The following is a 19,576-nucleotide window of genomic DNA, read 5'->3' as shown; positions in this document are numbered from 1 at the left end:
GTGGTGTCTGGCAACAACATGTTATTAGTGGGGACCTATGGGTTGAGGGGGAGGGGCCGATGAATCATCCCACAGATACTTGATCAGTTTGAGATCTAGTGAATAGAGAGGCCTGGTTAACGCCTTGTGCTGTTTATCATGACACTCCTTGATGACTGCTGCCAGCGTCTGCTACGGGGTGGGGGTGGTACATGTCTACGTAACATCCACACAAATTGCAGATCCAACCTTTTTCCCTGCAGAACATTGTATTGCCACAACGTGATCAATGTTATTTACTTCTTCTGTCAGTGGTTTCAATGTTGTGGCTGATCCGTGTATGAACAGTGTTAAATTACAATATTTTTTTATGATAGTGAAAATAAACTCTCAATGCTACTAAATGAAACCAAGTGTTTTTTGTGCACTGTTCCACTAGTGAAGCGTTTTTCTGATATTTAACCAACATGAGCAACGGAGTGGAGGAGTACTTCTCGTTTATTGCCTCCCACCTCTCGCGAGAGTTTGTAACTACGTTTGCGGAAGTTTACGTTCTGTTTTGAACAACGTGCTGCTCGTGGCGGACGCGAGCAGAGAAGCCGGCTGTTGTTAATGTCTTCGGCGCTGGGCACCTTAGCAGACCATGTATTCCGTTTTAATCAACGCGGTCTTGTCCAGCTCCCCCGACTACGAGCTTTTATTTGAATCTCTGTCCTGGCCGAACGAGTCGTGGCCGGAGACGGAGCGAGTGGAGGCTTTGACAGCTTTCATCGAAGGACTCGGACCCCTTTTAGCCGACGCTGACTCAACTGCGTTAACGGACGAAAAACGGCGGCGTATTCGAGATCAAATCGAGTCCGCCGTCTGGACGAAATGTCTGCCTTTCCTGTGCAGGATCTCTGCAGAAGCCGGCGAAGACGTCCGCTGCAGGGAGAGTACGGCTGCTGCCTGCAGGCTCCTGAGCGTCTGCCTCCATCTGTGCGACGAGGCTGTGTGGAGGAAGGCTGTCACCTCCGTCCTCCCGTCTTTACAGCTGTCAGAAGAGGAGCCGCCCGGTCCGGGGCGACTCAGCGTGGAGGTCGCCAGTGAAGTCATGGCTGCTTTTATACCCTTTCTCTCAGAGGATGAGCAGCTCACACTCGCCACCTTAGCAGCTGCACTGTCCTCCATCAAAACGCTGCCTGATGCACTGGCCTCTAAAGTCACAGTCAGGATAATCTTGACCCTCCTGAACCGCATCAGCGGCGTGACGTTACAAAGCATCCTCAAGGTGATCCTGGATGATCTGTGCAGCTGGCACTCCACCAGCCCCGGCCCCGTGGTGACGGAGAGGACTCTGCTGTGTCTGACCGCCTTGTCGGACCACCTTCTAAAACCTCACAGCCTGCCCTCTTCCCCTTCCCCTTCCCCTTCCCCTTCCCCTTCCTCTTCCTCTTCCTCATGCGAGCCTGACCCCCGCCTGTACCTGCAGTTCTGGAGGATGGTCCAGGACGGACTCATTCACAGAGACAGTCTGTCTCGGAAGAGGGCGTTGTACCTGCTGAAGAGGTGTGCAGCCTTGTCGGAAGAGGAGGGTTTGCCCTGTCCTCTGTCTCCATCAAGCGAAGGTGAGATCGCCACCCCAGCTTCAGGTTGTATGGCTTGTTTTTGTTTAACAAATCTATCTCTTGTGTCAGACGAGACCTTGTTCAAATGGGACCCAAACAAGAGCAAGTTGCTTAGAGAGTTCTGGGAGGATTACGCGCTGGTGATGGAAACGCTGGAGGAAAACCAGGTCGGAAACCCTCCATGAATGTTGTTTCACCTCCTGTTATGAGGCGATGCAGCTTTTTGTTATTCATTGCCTCTTTTTTCCCCTGCAGGTTCATGTCGTCCGGCCAGTTTTGAACAGAATAGACACGTTGATCCAAACTACAGTGAATGATAGTCAAGGTAACACAACAGTTGTTGTTTTTTTTAAAAGTTTCCCAATAGATTTCTGTGTTTCAAAAGGGATGAACTCGTCACATAAATATTTCACGGAAAGTCTTATCTTATCTTAGTGATGTATGTCCCATAATCTCCATTCATTACGCCTGTTCTCTGTCTGTGCCGTATCTCCAGGTCACGGCCTCTTCCATCCCTCCTGGCTGCTGTGTGTGTACCAGCGCATGTTCCACAGTGAGAATAAATCCTTAATGAAAGAGGGAGTGTGTCATCTCCTCGAGCTGCAGGTCCTCCAGCAGCCGACCTTTGCTTCAGCCTTTTCTCAGGTACCGGCTCAGACGCGGTTTCATTCAGTTCCACCGAAAATCGTTTCATATTTTATTTTTGTATTAAAGTTTCCTCTTCTGTTGTGTTGCTCTGAAGTTTATTGTCGGCCCCTTTATGGATGTTCTCTCTGAGACTTCACTCTTCTACAGGTGAGGATTTAAAAACATTTAAGCGACCAGAATCACTTCTCTCCAGGATTGTGTTTTTGAATACTCATTTGCGCTTAATTAACCCAGCTTCTGTCCACGTGTAGATCAGCTGGTCAGAGTGTAGGAGACTGTCCTGAGCTGGCGGTAAAACTCCAAGTCTTTATGACGACTTTCTTCAGCAGTCTGCCGTCAGAGGAAAGAGGTACAGGACGACAGAACCCACAGAGAGCGTGTGTCAGCATAAATTGCCCGTCCATCTCTGACTATTGTTTGCTTTGCAGGTAGCGTGTTCCATCAGCTGATTCAGCAGCTTGGCTCTAAGCACTGGTGTGCAGTACCCCTCCTCTTCCTCTCACAGGCTCTGTCCAAGCTCCCCCCAAATCCACTGCTGGGTATGACTGGACTCACCACTCTGAGGTAACGCTTCATGTTTACAGCTGGACAGACTGTGTCCAAGATGGGTACAGGGAAGCTGGTTTTTATTTTTGTTCCGTGTGCTACAGAGAGATGCTTCGCTGCACCATGATTACCCATCAAGTCCTGTTGAGAGGAGCTGCCCAGTGTTTCCTGCTGAACAGCGCCCTCTGTCTCACAGTGGTGGTAAGACAGAAACACTGCATAAAATCATAATAAAACATCAAAAACATATTTTTTCCATAGTTTATTTGCAGCACTTTGATCAAAGCTAGCATTTCTTTTTACATATGCACTCAGTATATTTCTGTTTTAAGGCAATGTACATTACGAAGGTTATGTTTAATGTAATAGCGTTAAATAAAATTATGCTCAAACAATTACCTGGTAAAAATTTTAAATTCTTTTATTGGGCTAGGCTTGAATTATCTTTTGTTTTGTGATCCATGGACAGAACAGCTCTCCAGTTGGAGCACTGGTGCAAACAATTCACTAAAGGGGAAAAAATTATAAAAAACTTATTCCAAACTAAGGAAAAATTATTCAAGGATAAAATGACTGAATGACATGTTCACTAAACAACACCCCAAACATTAAAAAAACACATGGGGTCAAGTTAATCTGCTGCAGGAATGGCTTCTCAATTACATTTCTATTATCTTTTTCAGAATGAAGTGACTCTCGATGATGTTTTTAGTTTCCTGATGCATTTCCGTGTAGACGAGTCACTGTGTAGAGGGACGCCACTGTGGAATCAGGTACAGAGACACTTGAAACAACCTGTACTCAGATCATAGAACATGTCTAATTAACCAATCGTTACCTTACATATTCGTGACATCCTTGCAGTTGTGTACCTGGCTACTGGACAACGAAGGCAGTTTTAAACCCAGCATCACGGATGTTGACTGCAGTGATGCCTCCTCAAAGACACTAACTGTAAGAGCTTATGTTGAAGGTGAAATACTCGCCTATCTCCGAGTCCCAGCCAGCACCGGTCAGTCCAAAACGAGTGAATAATTCTATCTGTAGATGTGTTTGTTTTTATGTGAGACTTTTAACAGACAGTTATTCTGCTCCACAGGTCAGACTGAGAGGTTACCTGACTCCAGAGAGGCCGATAAATTGGCCAGGGCCGTTCTGCTGTGCGTGGATATGGAGAGGATTCGACCCGGGGCAGAGATCAGAAACACTCTGGAGTCACTGCTGTCTCCCCTGCTGGACACCCTGAGCAGAGTCAGCACCAATATCTACTTGCCTCTGCAGAAGAGTGACAAGAGCCTGCAGCTGCTGCTCAGACTGTTGCAGCACGGAGCAATGCCAGATGGTGTCGGAGTGGAGCAAGGTTTGTGATGACAACACTGATTCTATGGCAGAGCTGTCAAGTCTACACTACAACATGAAAGAGGAAAATCCGATGGATAGTTGCGATATTTGCTTGGGAAATATATCTGATTATCTTTGTAGATATCACAGGCACATCCAGTTATTTAGTGGGTACAGGTTTGCATATTGTATTTCTAACTGAATGGCAAAGTATAATTTCAGGAAGTGAATATCTCTGTTGGATATTATCTGCTGCCTCTCTCTCTTCCCTCCAATATGATTCATTTTTACATCAGTATCTCATCCAGTCCTATACACAATTTAAACATTAGAAAAATGTGTATTATCCTTGAAAGAAGACAAGTTATCAAGCTTGTATTTTTTGTATCGTCACGCATCCATCACAGCCCCAGTCTTTTAGTCACAATATTTTTTTTCATCACGTGTTCACAACATTTTGTACTGGTTGAGAGAGGAATGAATGGAGTAGGTTGAGTAAGGATGGACTATTTTACTGTGATGATGAGTAACTACTGTAAAATAATCGCACATTTACAGATCGGAGGTAAAAAACTAAAAAATAATAATAATAATTAAATGTTATCAAGATGAAATGAAGCAACAGGGACAATTACGGTTTAATTTTTTCTGACATATTTGTTTATATTTAAAGATCTAGCGCCACCAGCTACCGTAATATTTGTAATCTGTGCGCAACATTTTTTTTTCTAATTCATAAAAAGCTTATTGGGGACATTTTCAGGGTTTTTTGACCGTTGGTCGTAAAACAACCCAAACAACTGACCTGGCACCTTTTTTGACACAAGTCCTCTCTTCTGCCGCTTCATTTTCCTGACCTTTCCATCTTCACCACGCCTCACAGTGATGCAGTTGCACCATACATGTTAAGAAGCACTACTTCGAAAATAGTCCGGTCTGGAATATTAAAAATTCATATATACCGCCGAGTCCTAGAGCCCTAGAGTGCAGTTTTTCAGTTTTCTTTAAAAACAATTTTTAAAATAATTTTAAGTATCATCCACATGAATGCCAGGTTTAGAAGTTTCCAGCAGAACATTGTATTGTTTCAACATGTTATTTACTTCTCCTGTCAGGACCATTTGAGTTATTTCATTTATTGAGATTTATAAAGGGCACCTACAATTAATGTGATTGCTTCATCTGACCATTATCCCAATAACCAATTATTCTAGTATATTTAAACTAATGAGCACAACTATTCATTGGTTTGACCTTTTCTTAGTTTCTTCTCGTCATACTCATAATTCTTCCACCATGGCTGGTACAGCGAGCTGCTCTGAAAATGTGACCATCGACATTTCTTCTGTCGCTCTCCTTTTTAAAGGGGATAGTGTCACGGTTGCCATGGAGAAGGAAATTTTGAAGCTCGTCGATCCAATCCTGGGCTTTATCTTGAGGCGACTGTGCGGAGAACTGCAGGAGGTAAACGGCAAGTCACCATCACTTCAATGACAGTGGACGCCCCAAGTGGCTACATGTGCTGTTCTTTTTTTTTTTAATTTCAGCTGTTCGACGTGGAGCGAGCTGAGTTGTATCTTTGCGTCCTGAGGCAACTGTTTGTCATGTGCAGCACCGCACCGCAGCTCCGCAGGAACATTCAGCACGACGCTTTCCCCAAACTCATAAAGTACGGCCTCACGATCCTGGAAGAACCGAGCCAGCAGGTAATTCAGCTAAATGTTCTCGACTCCGTAGTCAGGCAGGAACTTTATTATTCAGTTTTTTTTATGCTTCAAACACTTGTTGTTTTTTCCGTTGCCAGATCCCTTCTGTGGCAAACCAGGTGGCTAAAGCGGTTGCTATGGCATCCCTGGCTGCAGTGTGTGGTCTCATGGAGCACAGCACGTCCGACATGCAACCAGAGACCAGCTCTGTTCTGAAATCTCTGAATTACTACTTCTACAGTCCATTTTCCTCTTCCTCAAAAAGTCAAACAACTCTTGGAAATGTTAATAAATGTCTGAGGAAACCAGGATGTTTGAGGTTAGAGGAAGATTTTCATAATAATAATAATAGGTCAGATATATGCACACATATTTAAGAGTGAGTATTTTCCTTTATTTAATAGTGATCTGGAAGCACAAGGTCTCCTGCAGCAGGACTGGGGGCGCATCGCTGCCAATTTTATGCGGGACCAGTGGATTTGTCTGAACTTCCTGATTGGTGCTGTCAGGATTCCTGAGTCTGCAGAGATTCCCGTAGCGTCCCAGACTCTTAAAGCCGCTCTGAGTTGCAGTGTGGAGGCCCTGGCTCTCTCTCCCAGTGACCTGGTGCTGCCTGTGCTCACCTTTATGGAGACGGCGCTGCCACAAGTGAGTCTCGCACAGCTTTGGATGCAATTCAAACAAGAAACAGACGCAGGAGTTGGAGAGGTCTTCCTTCTGTTGATTAAGCGTTGGCTTTGATGGTATTTTTTCAGTTAGTGCACAACGAGGAGGCCCTCTGCGTGGAAGCCGTGACTCTGAGCTGGCAGCTGGTGCAGGGCCTGAGCACGAACGCCCACGACTTCTGGCCAGCCTTGAAAGGCTTCGTCTCCATGGCTTTCCACCGCAAACTGCTCAGGACGACGCACGCTCAGGCCCCGACCCTTACGGTCACCTTGAAACAAGTGATTCAAATCAGTCTTTTTGATGTGGATCTGCAGCAGTGATTTCTCAGCATGGATTTTCTATATACCTTTGTTGTGTTTTTGTTTCGTTTTAGATTTCCACTGATCTCATGGAGCTGTCTCAATCCAAGAGCGGAGTGTTTGGCGTGCTGCTTCAGCACTGCTGTGAGGTGTGGCTGCCCGTGGATCCAGGCAGCAGTGGGCAGGATGACGCTGTGTTTTCTAGTGTTTTCAGCCACATCAGTATTCTCACTGAGGCTTGTGTCTACGGGCCCGTGTTCAGGAGAGACCAGAGGTGAGTCTGGGCAGCGTTTCTCACATTTTATTTTTTCTCCTGTGTCTCAGACATATCTAAACCGTTTTATCCTCCTTTTTCAAAGACTCGTCCAGGATGTCCAAATATATGTGGAGCAACTTGGTGAAGAGTGTGCAGCTAATGTCGCAGTAACATGGTGAGCTCCGTGGAGCTGTGCTTTTATAATGTTGCCACTAGATGTCTCTCTTGCTGTGTGATATAGTTCTCCTGTTTTTACTTTCCAGTGATAGTAGAGATGATCAGCTGCCACGCACATGTGTGCTGGCTTTCCTTAGCCGCCTGGACTCCTCTGATCTGCAGCATCAAAGACTGATAGAGGAACTGGTTCTGGATTTGCTGAAAAGAGTAGGTTATGGGCTGGGTGATAACACTGTAATGAATATGAGAACATTCTTTTCACTATTTAAATAGTATATACAGTATATACACTAATCAGGCATAACATTATGACCACATTCCTAATATTGAGCAGGTCTCCCTTGCGCTTCCAAAACAGTTGTGACTCATCAGAGAATGGATATGGGTCTTCTGAGTGTGTCCTGTGGTGTCTGGAAACAGGATGTTGTTAGTGGGGGTCTTTGGGGCCTATAGGTTGAGGGGAGGGGCCTCTGTAGACCAGGCTTGTGCTTGTGCATCCCACAGATAGATCAGTTTGGGATCTAGTAAATTTAGAGGCCAGGTCAACACCTTGTGCTTTTTTTCATGTGTTTTTTTTAGTTATTCCTAAACTGTTTTTGTGTGTGTGGCTGTGTCAAGCTGCATCAAGGATTATCATTGTTATGGGGTGAAGCTGGTCTGGTCTGGTCTAGGTGGGTGGTACATGTCTGAGTAATATCCACATGAGTTCCAGGTCCTGAGGTTTCCCAGCAGAACATTCAGAATATATTAGTGGTTATATTGTTATGGCTGATCGCTGTATTAATCATCTTAACCCCTCTATAATGTCACCTAATGTAAAATGAAGTGATTAGCCAGGCTCTAATTAACCGACATAATGTGCGCGTGTTTTGTTGATGTTGCTTCATTATATTCTAATTGCATTTGACATTCAGGGCATTTTTCACATTAGGATGATAAGTTAAGCTTCAGTTCCAGCCATTTTAACAAGACTGTTTCCATTCTCTTCCACTTTCCACTCCGTCTCTCCAGGACAATGACATATCAAAGTCAAAAGTACGCTACTATAGCAACTCTCTGCAGCATCGCGTCAAAAACCGCGTGTGGCAAACACTGCTGCTGCTGCTGCCTAAACTCAGAGAGGTAAAACAATTGCGCTGTCATTTTATAGTCACACAGGAAATTAACCACTCAGCGCGTGACTGTGATTTTTCCTGTGTTTGTGCACGTAGGAGTTTGTTGCCACTTTGCTGAGCCGTGTGTTTGAAGCTGGATTTTGCAGCAACCAGGCCTCGGTCAAATATCTCATCGAGTGGATGATGATTCTGATCCTCGTTCGGTATCCACAGCACATGGAGAGCTTCTGGAGATGCTTCAACATGGTGAGGTCCTGCACTGAACACATTTATACCACCAAGCGCTGTATTGTGTGTGAAATTATCAACCAATTTTTCTTTTTTTTTTGTGCAGGATCAGGAAAAGACAAAGACAAGCATCTGTACCTTCCTATCAGTCTTGGTTCACTTTAACATCATCATGCCCAATCTTAATGATAAGGTAAAGTATATTGTTTTTTCTTCTCGACTTAAACACAGTCCTTCTCGGTTTTTACATCTCATCCCTATTGTGTTTAAGGCAGCACAGTTGCGAAAAGCCCTAGACGTCGTCTTGCAGTCATGTTTCAACCATAACTTCAGTGTGCGCCTGTATGCCTTACTGGCCCTGAAGAGGGTGTGGAGCCTGGCAGAAAGCCAGGTAGAAGAAGATGCTTTGGGAGGGTTATCGTCTGTGGTCAAGGCCTGTCTGAACCAAGCTGAGGCCATGCAGCGCACCGGGTGAGAGCAGGACAGAAGAACGGTACTTTCGAAAAGTTTGCCACAATTTCCTAACATATTTATGTGTCTGCTGTCTCACGTTCAGAAATGCCAACAAGAACTGGACGAGGATCCAGGAGCACTTCTTCTTTGGTGCCTTCCATCCTATTAGAGACTACAGTGTTGAGGTGCGCTAGTGTTTCTTCTGAATAGATGAAGCTCGCTGAGAATCAATAGAGCAGCATAACATGCTTGTTTCCTTCTTCCTTTCTTTGTTTTTTTGCAGACTATTTTCTGTAGTTTTCCCAGTCTGTCAGAGTTGGCCGACGATGAGTGGATACCTCCCTGGAAGTTTGAGAAGCTGTCATGTTTCTCCGAAAATCCATCGCTTCCCTTGAGAAATCCTGTTCCTGACTTGAACCAGCTGCAGCCTGGAGACTGGATCCAGCAAGACAGAAGTATGGGAGCACGTCTGACAAGAATCAGGGCCGCCTCTTAGCAATTGTTAACGCTGTCGTATCTTCAGGTGAGCAGGAGAAGGAGGAGCGCTGGGCCGACGTGCAGAAGAAGATCACCCCCTGGAGGCTGGGCATCCAGGAGCAGGAACCCGAGCTTCACCTGGTTCCCCCAGAGAGGGCGGCTCGACTGGGCAAACTGCACGGCGCCCTGCTGGTCGTGGCCTCGCTCATCGATAAGCCCACCAATTTGGGAGGTCATGATCAGCGCAACTCGTCACATTTTTTACATTGTAATCAGTGAATTCCCCTCCTTGATTTGTGCGTCTCGCTTGCACAATGAAGATCTAGGCCAACAGGTTAAACAAAGCTGGCACTAAAACCACCTGAGACCTCTTATCAGGCTTATACAGGGAAGCTTTTATCATGAACACATATTTATGTTCTCTGCGAGTGTACTCCGTTGCTGTTGTCTCAGATGATAAGAGGCCGAAACAATCAGAATTTGTTTATAGAGGAAAATATCCATTTTCAAAGCCAATATTGATACTGCATGATGTAGCTAGCAACCGACGTTAGCTTGGATGTTTTGCAAATGTTCTACTTTAAATCAGTCACTCGGTTGCCAAGTCTGTCTCTGCCCATGATGATAAACTGCTGAGACATCACTGCCCGGATTAAAAATCTAAAGACAAAGACATTTTAATCACCTTCCTCCTGTAGATATCATAAAAGGGAGGATTCTGTCAACAACACGGGGGCGGTCATTCGTTTGTTTGTGTGTTTTTGCAGGACTTTGTCGGACATGTGAGATATTTGGCGCCAGCGCTCTGGTCCTGGACAGCCTCCGCCACGTGAGCGACAAACACTTCCAGTCCCTGAGCGTCTCCTCTGAGCTGTGGCTTCCTTTGTTAGAGGTGAAGTGCATGAAATAAACTCAAGTAAAACGTTCTCTCTGGAGATCTAAAAGCTTTGTTGGAAAGACACTTATAATCAAATTTTGAACTTTGTCAAGGACACGCTGAACAATCACCAGATTAGCATTAGCATTCACCTCACATTGCTTGAATGTGGATCAGAAAGTTTCACCTGAAAGACCAACACTGTACTCCAATCAGCCACAACATTATGACCAGTGACAGGAGACGTAAATAACATTGATCACCTTGTGACAATACAGTGTTCTGTTGGGAAACTTTTGGACCTGGCATTCATTCATGTGGATGCTACTTAGACATGTAGCACCCACCTAGACCAGATAGGCATTCCCACCCCATAACAGAGACACTACTTGATCTAAAAGCTTGATCTAAAAGCAGTGCCCATCCCCAACAGAACCAAAAACTAGAATAGGCAAAACGTTTTCTGAAAACCAAGTCCCTCCATATCCGGGGCTTCTTTTCATCACAATATTAGCCTGTGTTAAGAACAGGGTTTTTTTTTTTGTTTGTTTGTTTTTTTCCACTAATCATCATTAAACTCACACACTCTTTCTGCTCTTCAGGTGAAGCCTTTGGAGCTCACTGATTTCTTGCAGGTGAAGAAGAGCGAAGGGTACTGTATTGTCGGAGTGGAGCAGACGGCCAACAGCCACAGCCTCCAGGACTACCAGTTCCCCGAGAAGACCCTGCTCCTCCTGGGGTATGACAGTCCGCAGAAAGCCTCCTCTTTTTCCATCACAGCCGGCTGCGTTTAGATACGTGCAAGCCTCCGTCTTCCCATGCCCCTGTGACTCTCGCACAGATGAAGGTGTGTGCTGACGAGGCCGTTTAGTGTTATCTCTCCACTTTAGCGTTGTTCCCAGTGGGACTTGCACCTCTCCTCTCCTCTGTGTACCTGTCGGGGCATGCAGAGCTGTAATTGGCTGTCCCCGAGGAGGAGAGCGAAGGAAATAGATTACACAAACCAATAGCAGCAGGAAAACCTTAACCTTCGTTTAGTGTTGTTTGTAATGCTGCCCTGTAGCTTCACTTAGCCATGTTGTGGAAACCAAGGAAGTTTTGTAGCATCTCAGAAATTAGAAGCTTGAGGGATTTAGTAGAGACCTTAGTAGAGCATAGTATGGAGATGTTTTGCATACCTACATTGTATCAGTGCCAAAGGCCAAATATCAATATTTCACCATGTTATAAAATTACTTTTTGGTTCTAGGCTAATAAAATCAGTTCTCTGGAAGGTTTTTTGGGGTGAGGTCAGCTGAGGAGATCTTCTGGGTTCAGGTTGAGGTTATGACAATTCAATATTCTGCTGGGAAGCTTTTGCACCTGGAATCTGCAGGATACAGCTTGACACAGACAAACACAAAAACTATCTACGAACAACTCAAAAAACAGACAGGAAAATGAGCACAAGGCGTTGACCTGGCTTCTAAATTCACTAGATCCCAAACTGATCAAGTATCTGTGGGATGAACTGATACCACAGGACACCCTCAGAAGGCCCATGTCCATTCTCTTATGAACCACAATTGTTTTGGAGGCACAAAAGAGATGCACACAATATTAGGACAATGGTTATAATGTTATGCCTGATCAGTGTATAGCATATTGTAATGGAATAATATGATATCTTGTCTTACAGTAAGTATTGTGATGAGCGGTATCATTATCTGTAGGTAGTATTATTACTGTAATATCATATTATATTGTGATCTATGTTAAGTTTGATAATAATAACGTACCATGAATCACATGAAAATTTGTGCTATAGAGGATTCACCGTTCGCCCTAAACATGCAGTGAAACTGTACATCTGGCTTTGCAAACAGCTTGAGATTAATATTGATCCCCTCTGTGTAGGCGTCCTGGTTTGTTTTCAGTCGCTGAGGTGTGAGCGGCGCTGTCAGCTTGAGCCCGTCATGTGTGCGCTCACTCTTGAGCGCTTTCACAGCTGTGCTCTCCTCAGCACAGCACGGCGCAGCTCTAATTTCTCATCAGGTCGCTATTATCTCAGCCGCTTAACGCTCTGGATGAATGTAACTCATCAAATCACGCTTTCTTACCGTGCGCCACCCTCTGCAGAGATCGACTGCAACGCTCATTACCTCGTTGTGTTTGCTCTGCACGGCCCGTTTTGCTGGAGTCTCAGTATGTTCTCTCTTGATTACAGGAGCAGGAATGGCTCTTGGACTTGCAATCACGATTAGTCTGTATTAGGAGTTTATTGCTCGTAGCTGTAAGGGCTTGAGAAAATTAATGACTAACTTGGCCACTTATGATAAGGGCTCTTCGATTAAATCTCATGGGGGGCATGATAAAGCCAAATGACAGACTAAAATCATCCAGATACAAAAAGTGTGCAGTGCATGGATTGAAGCAGCAGTCTGCAGTTTGGCTGACTGGATGTTGTGCAGTGAGCAAGATATTAGGGGCTTTTTGTTCTGTGTCAGCCAGTAAATTAACTTTTTCTTAATTTAATTTTTGTTTTTGCTGCGATGTTAGGATTTACTAGAGGGGAAAACAACCAATTGCAATAATAATAATTGCATATTGCTACAAATCCTAATAATATCATATTGTGACTTATCATAATCCCACTGGTGATTACCACACAATTATTTGTGTAATTTAATTATTTGATTTAATTAGAAAAAAACATGGTAGTAGAACCCTCTCAGAACAATCTCTTCTCTGTTAATCCTGTGGAAATTCAATTCAATTGCAATAGAAGGTATGCATTCAAAGAACAGTTGAGGATTTTAGGTTATATTATATTTGATTGGCACTGAGAAATCCATACACCTATAAGTTTTGTCTTTTTTTTGTTGTTGTTGTTGTTGCTTTTCTAGCAATGAACGGGAGGGCATTCCTGCCAACCTCCTCCAGATGTTGGACGTGTGCGTGGAGATCCCCCAACAAGGGGTCATCCGCTCTCTCAACGTGCATGTGAGCGCTGCCCTGTTGATTTGGGAGTACACACGTCAGCATCTCGCCTCCTCCGCCTGAGCTGACGTCAACTCAGGACTCAACTGAAGAAGAAACCGCAGGTGACCCGACATCAGACGGTCTTGATGCCGACTTCACCCATCACATGTGAAGAAGAAGAGTTTGTGAAGAGTTTTATGGAGATGTTGAACAATGAACTTGAGCTTCTGTGTGTGAAGACTCTTGCTAAACCTAAAATTCAAATACATCTTTAAATACTGCTATTGGTTTTTATTTTCTGTATTCACATGTTTTTATTATTTTTGAAGTTGTATTATTTTTTAAATACATTCAAATAAATAAAACTGTTTTTAACGAAGATTATTAATTTTTGTAATGTATCTTATTAGTTCAGTTTATGATGTTTAAGGAGAAAAAAGAAGCACGGAAAGGGTTAAAAGTACACTAGATGTCCCTGCACCCTCCTCCTCCCTCCCCCTATAAACTAATCGTTTCACCTGGAGATCAGATCCGGAGCACATGCAATTACAGTAAATGACTTCCTCGTCGAATCACGCGTGTTGTGGGCTCCTTATCATGTGAGGACAGCGGTTTATTTGAGCTGGGGTATGGACCATCTGGATGGCTCCAGCTTGGAGTCCGGGTCGGCTCTGCTGGCGGCGGCGGAGATCAACGCGAACTGGACCAAAGGCGCAGAGCGGGGGATGTCCGGGCGCACCCGGCTGGTCCTGGAGATCCTCATGGCGCTGATGTGCTTTGGCGCCGTGACAGGTAAAAGACTCATCTGTTGATAGCTGAGGTTTTATGAGAAGTTTGCACGTTTTTATATATTTAAAAGTATAAAGCTGTCCGCCAAGTCTTCTGTCCGCGAATTTCTGAATTTAGGGATTTCATCACAACTTTGTTCCTGCCGATTTTATCTGTCTTACGTATATAAAAAAAGATGCTTGTTGAGTGCTGCTTATAAGTTTTTGCTTCCCTGGGATGTTTTTCTGCATGAAAAAAAAAACATCCGCGTATTTTCGAGTCCTAAAAGTAGTCTATTTATTCAAGAAAATTAATTTGTAATTTGTTTGCAATTTGTATAATTCTGTAATTAACTTAAAAAATAAGTCATTGTTCTAAGTATCTTGTATGAGCCACTTGTGCAGCAATCACCATCCCCCAGTAAAAAAAAAAAAAAAAAAAAGGCGCTTCACTTATTCACTTATTTTAAGGAATACCCCGTCAACTTTCTGTTGACGGGGTATTCCTTAAAAGTATACAATAAATAAATATACAAATTTCAGGTGGGTGACATTTACCTCAGTCCTAAATAACACTGTGTAGGAGATTATCTAAGATGTTTGCATGATTGTATCAATAATTTATATTGTATAATAAAGTATATTTAAAGGATAAATTCTTCAATTTTCCAAATTCTAGTGATTTTTTTTTAGTGGACTTTAGCCGTGGTACAGCTGGAAAATATGCTTGTTCAGTCTTGAATCCAACCTCATCGTGTGCTCTATTTCTCTAGGTAATATTCTAGTCATTATTATTGTGGCTGCCACCAAGACGTTCCACTCTGTGACCTCGGTGCTGATCATGAACCTGGCCGTCAGCGATCTCCTGGTGGGCGTCGGAGTCATGCCTTTTGTTGCTCTGTCCGTCATCAACCATGACTGGGTGGATTATACCGTAGGTCACTTCACTTCTGTATGAACATATCGACTGCTCCCTCTTGTACTATAACATCTGTTCTCCCTTGTTCTCTACCCTGTCTACTAGGACCTCTGTTTGTATGTGGGTTACACCTCCTCCGTCTACTGCACGGCCTCGGTGCTGACACTAGCTGCCATTGCCCTCGACCGCTACCACTCCATCATGGACTGCCTGCGCTACGACTCCCGCTGCACCGTCTGGAGGACTTGCGGCGTGGTCCTGTGGATCTGGCTGCAGGCCCTGGCCACTAGTTGCCCCCCTTTGCTGGGCTGGAGCTCCGTCAGCTATGTCGCTCCCATGTACAGCTGCGCAGTGAACTGGGCCAGCAGTCCCAGCTACACGGCTTTCATGGCTGCGCTCTCCTATCTGATACCCGCTGTGGTCATCTTCTTCTGCTATGTCAAGATTGTCAAGGTGGCTCGCAGTCACGCCAGGAGGATTCACACGCTGGAGGACTCTGTGCAGCGCAGCATGAGCCCGAGCTCCTGCGCTTCTCCGGGTGACTCATCTCGCCGGCGCTGCGAGGGCCTCCACAACCCCTCGAGACTCGTGTATCATGTGAGCGCGCAGTTTGTGTCTGAGGTCAGCACAGATGACAGGAGTTATATCAGCCGCGCTTTTCCTGGTGCTACTTCAGCGCAGGGCAACACATCATCCAGACGTTTATTTTCCTTCCTGGCTCAGGGCACCACACAGCAAACTTTACAGAACTCCCAACAGCACCATAATCACGGGGTGGTGCGTCTCTTCCTCATCATCACGGCTTTTTTCTTCTGCTGGACTCCTTACATAGGCGTGGCCCTGGTTCAGGCTTTCGTAAGCCAACCTTCCCTCGTCCCGTCATCTGCCGTCACCTTCTCCTACTGGCTGGTGTTGCTGAACTCTGACATCAATCCTCTCCTGTACGCTCTGCTCAGCAAGCGTTTCCAGAGCGCTCTCTGTGGACTCAGACAAAAAATAAGATCTCGTCTGGGGAGCATGGTGGGCAGGGGAGCACGGGTAAGGCCGGAGGGAGATGAATGCAGGGGTAGCGACCCATTCACTGCAACCACGGTGCATCCCAGCCCACCCTCCAGCTCCGAGAGTTTGACTTGCGATAGGTGCTCCTCCTCCATTTTTACCGTTTGCTCCGACTTCAGACGTCACCCTGGGGATCATCTATGCAAAGTGTGCCACCCGGAAAATGTCTCGCCATCCTCTGTGGAGCAAAATGCTGGTGGTGAGAGGAGAGTGGACTGGCTGCAGGTCCCCTCTCGGCCTCAAGAGGGCAACAGACTTCCTTTCTCTGCCATCACCGAGGAGCGGCAGGCCACTTTCTTCTATGGCCAGATAACCGTGAGAGTGGAGCATGACGTTTGTTAGTTCGACTTCTGCAGATGCTGAAGAAGGAACATTATGACCATCACCGGTTTGTTTAGGAATTGTTTAGTCTTTTTATAAAGAGTCTAAAAGCACTGAAATATCAATCACAACTTCCTACAGACCATGTTTGCATGCTAATATGGCTTGTTTTGTCTCACCGGGATTATTTACTCATCAAAAAATATTCCTACTTGAGAAGCTGCGTTCTACAGAGCCATTGCCAAAAACTACATTCAAAGATAAACTGATGATGATAGAAAGTTTACAGAATAATCAATCAATTGTTTCAGATGGACAACAGTCCAGACAGGTTTCTGCCTGGTCCTAATTATGAATTTACATCACGATTGCTAGCCACAAGTATTTAGGTTTTATAGCTAAGACTGGGTTGCAAATCTGCAGCTTTGTTATCCAAATTCATTAGCTCCAGTTCTATTTATGAATTCATATTGAAAATTCAAAATTGACTTTTAATACCCTAAAATCCCAGAGCATTTGCTTTACTTAAGTATAAGACAAAAAAAGCTAAAAAAAATAATAAAATGATAAATTATTGCAGATTAACTTTGAGTGTCTACTAATCGACTGTTTAACGGCTTTAGACGCTGAGGAAGAACAAACTCTGACAAGGAGATGTACTGAAAAGAAATATTTTTTTATATAGTACATGTGATTACACTTGAAGACACCCAGCAGTAGATCTAAATAACCCTTCATTTATTCCCGCCCTAAATATTCCCTCCTCAAATGTGATAATCATATGTTGCATCTCAGTGTAAAAATCATCATTCCTTACAAAGGTTTACATTTATGTCTAGCAATAATTCCAGAGGAATACAATATTGTTATTTATTGTCATAGAGAATGACAATGGGAAACAGTGCTAATTTACTCTATTGCAAAACAAAGAAAAGGCAGTGAAGTGGACTTTTCACCTGTACCTGCTCGTACAGTATTCGCATGCTCGTTCTGAAGATGTCACTCGCTGCGACCCCCCCTCGAGGTTGGTCGGCAACCAGATGCAAAAATATAAAAGGTCTTGTGTGATGCATCAAGAGTCTGTCTCAGAAAAAAAAAAAAAGAAGAAGAAAACCTTCGGAAGAGAAGGGAAGTATTAAAAGAGTCTCTCTGCAGCAGTCTGTAAAAAATAGGTAGCATGTAGCGAGCATGAGTGGTCGAGTGATGTTCATACATTCACAGCAAGGCAGAGTTTATACCGGCCGCTTTGTTCAGGCCTCAGGCTCCTCTTGGTTGTTAACCTGCCTCGGAAATGTGATAAATGAAAACAGGTGCAGGAAGAGAGGAGAAGGGCTGGCGTCGCGTGGGTCATTCTCGTGTCAACACGCCTCTCCTCAAGCCAGTTTCCTACCGTCTGCTATTCTGACCAGACATAAAACCCTCGGACCGTGTTGCCACCGGTTTGTTTGTGTGCGTGTGAATCGAAACATGAGACGGGGATTTAAAGTGAAGCTCAGTGATAGCTATGGTTATTATCCTAAGTCATTAAAGGGGTAGTTTTTATTTAAGCCTGTCAGTCTTTTTTTCTAAGATTCAAACATCAAGAGGCCTGAAGCATGAATTAAGAGATTTTTTTTTTTAGTGACGATACAAAAATGCACAGATTACCTACTTTGCCTGCTCAATAAAATGTTTGGCAAGAGAAAATGTGAGGCAAGTGCATCACAACTGGACTGAAAGCACCGTTTTTTTGACGAACAAATTCCATGCACTGAAAACGAATGCGGCAGAGATACTGGTTTATCTCTTAGCTATCTCGTGACTAAACTGTGGGCCTGAGCATTGCGTGACAGAGTGGGAGTTCAGCCCACGGGGAATGCACATCACCACAGGGAGCCAATCAGAGTGGATAAAAAAGACGTCTTCTCTCCAGAACTGAAAGAGACGGAGACAGAGAGGCGTTGCGGACGCTTCGTTGGCCTCAGATTGATCCTCAGATGTCCAGACAGGTCCCTTCACGCCAGACGACCCCATCAGGTCCGCAGCCTCGGGACGTCCAAGGTGTGAAACGCAGCTATGTACAGTGCACGGAAGGCAGGTATTTGTCATTAAGTGTACACCAGTGGGATGCCGATACAGGCCTCCCCTTGTTTTGTTTTTCAGGCGTTCAGCATTTCAGGCATTCTTCTTTGGATCTTAAAGGTGTGTAAGTGTGTACATGTTAAAGCCAAACAGTCTACGAGGTGTTAGGCCCGCCTTGAAAGATGTCTGTCCTTGTTTTTGTTGTTGTTGTTTTTTGAAGTGTCAGGCATGTTGGCAAGTCTTAGATGTAATGAATCAATGGAATGATTGCGAGATACAGCTGAAATTGATAAACGACTCAGTCCGTTAACGTGACCTTTTTTTGGGAGTGGGGGGAGGAGAGGAGGGGGAGGTTACAGTTGACATGAGTCCATGCACCAGCTTGGGTAACTTCTGAGTGGAGGGGAAACCGGATGAAAGACAATCTGTGCCTCTCGCATCTCCAGCTCTTGGTCAAAATGTTACTGTTCAAACCCAAACTGTTTTTTTTTTCTTTTCTCAATCCAGGAGAAGCGCGAAACAGAAGGCAGGTCAAACCTATTCATATGTCTCCATCTGTGTTTGTGTGTGTGTGTTTGCATGGTGATATCTCATGAACATCAATGTGCAAATGTTGACATGGAGGTACGGCCTCGGTTTCTCCAGTTGAGCCCTGTGGTGGCGCCCGCCTCTCCGCTGACCTCTGCTGGGTCGTCGCGCTTGCGCAGCTTCGTGCTGAGCTGGATGATGCACTGGTCCCAGTCCTCCGGTAAGAGCAGCATGAGGAAACCCAGGCAGATGATGAACACAGCGATGAGGCGCACCGTGTTGAAGTGGATTTCACACGTGTAGAGGTCCACCACTGTGAAATCACAAACGCGTATTAATATGAGCGTATAAAGACACGTAACAGCACCGGATTAATGATCACGTAGCATGTAACACCGATCAGGTATAACATTATGACCGCCTTCCTAATATTGTGTAGCTCTCCCTTGTGCCTCTAAAATAGTAGTGACTCATCAGAGAATGGACATGGGCCTTCTGAGGGTTTCCAGCAGGATGTTGTTAGTGGGGTCCTATCTGTTGAGGGGAGGGGCCTCTGTGGACCAGGCTCGTTCCAGTGCATCCCAG

General features: G+C 44.8%; 3 protein-coding genes across 5 annotated transcripts in view; 2 read left to right on the top strand and 1 right to left on the bottom strand.

Moving 5' to 3' along the window:
• The first annotated feature begins 520 nt into the window (after positions 1-520).
• tarbp1 (TAR (HIV-1) RNA binding protein 1) lies at positions 521-13,711 on the top strand. 2 transcript variants are annotated; one of them, XM_047603553.1, is made up of 29 exons: positions 521-1,586; positions 1,656-1,753; positions 1,842-1,911; positions 2,083-2,231; positions 2,329-2,381; positions 2,486-2,583; positions 2,663-2,798; positions 2,885-2,981; positions 3,464-3,553; positions 3,645-3,792; positions 3,880-4,140; positions 5,488-5,585; positions 5,669-5,827; positions 5,926-6,146; positions 6,232-6,475; positions 6,583-6,771; positions 6,867-7,066; positions 7,152-7,223; positions 7,312-7,432; positions 8,237-8,347; positions 8,437-8,586; positions 8,675-8,761; positions 8,840-9,039; positions 9,125-9,206; positions 9,305-9,476; positions 9,545-9,730; positions 10,266-10,390; positions 10,978-11,114; positions 13,261-13,711. In XM_047603553.1, exons 1-29 carry the CDS (start codon positions 623-625, stop codon positions 13,415-13,417), a joined length of 4,875 nt encoding a protein of 1,624 aa, XP_047459509.1. In that variant the 5' UTR covers positions 521-622; the 3' UTR covers positions 13,418-13,711. The 2 variants fall into 2 exon arrangements, with proteins under 2 accessions (XP_047459509.1, XP_047459508.1); XM_047603552.1 differs by having other exon boundaries at positions 521-1,753.
• Positions 13,712-13,827: 116 nt separating this feature from the next.
• LOC125019054 (5-hydroxytryptamine receptor 1D) lies at positions 13,828-17,721 on the top strand. Its single transcript, XM_047603554.1, has 3 exons — positions 13,828-14,128; positions 14,877-15,037; positions 15,128-17,721. The coding sequence occupies exons 1-3, from the start codon at positions 13,966-13,968 to the stop codon at positions 16,421-16,423; spliced, it is 1,620 nt and encodes a 539-aa protein (XP_047459510.1). The 5' UTR covers positions 13,828-13,965; the 3' UTR covers positions 16,424-17,721.
• Positions 17,060-19,576, bottom strand: part of slc35f3b (solute carrier family 35 member F3b) — a 51,052-nt gene continuing 48,535 nt past the window's right edge. For both annotated transcript variants that reach the window (XM_047603556.1, XM_047603557.1), the window contains one exon: positions 17,060-19,304. In XM_047603556.1, the coding sequence (XP_047459512.1) occupies positions 19,063-19,304 (242 nt within the window). In that variant the 3' untranslated portion in view covers positions 17,060-19,062. The remainder of the gene's footprint in view (positions 19,305-19,576) is intronic.

Source organism: Mugil cephalus, chromosome 13, assembly GCF_022458985.1.
Source record: "Mugil cephalus isolate CIBA_MC_2020 chromosome 13, CIBA_Mcephalus_1.1, whole genome shotgun sequence".
Taxonomy (NCBI): domain Eukaryota; kingdom Metazoa; phylum Chordata; class Actinopteri; order Mugiliformes; family Mugilidae; genus Mugil; species Mugil cephalus.
This window is presented reverse-complemented; position numbering and strand designations above follow the sequence as displayed.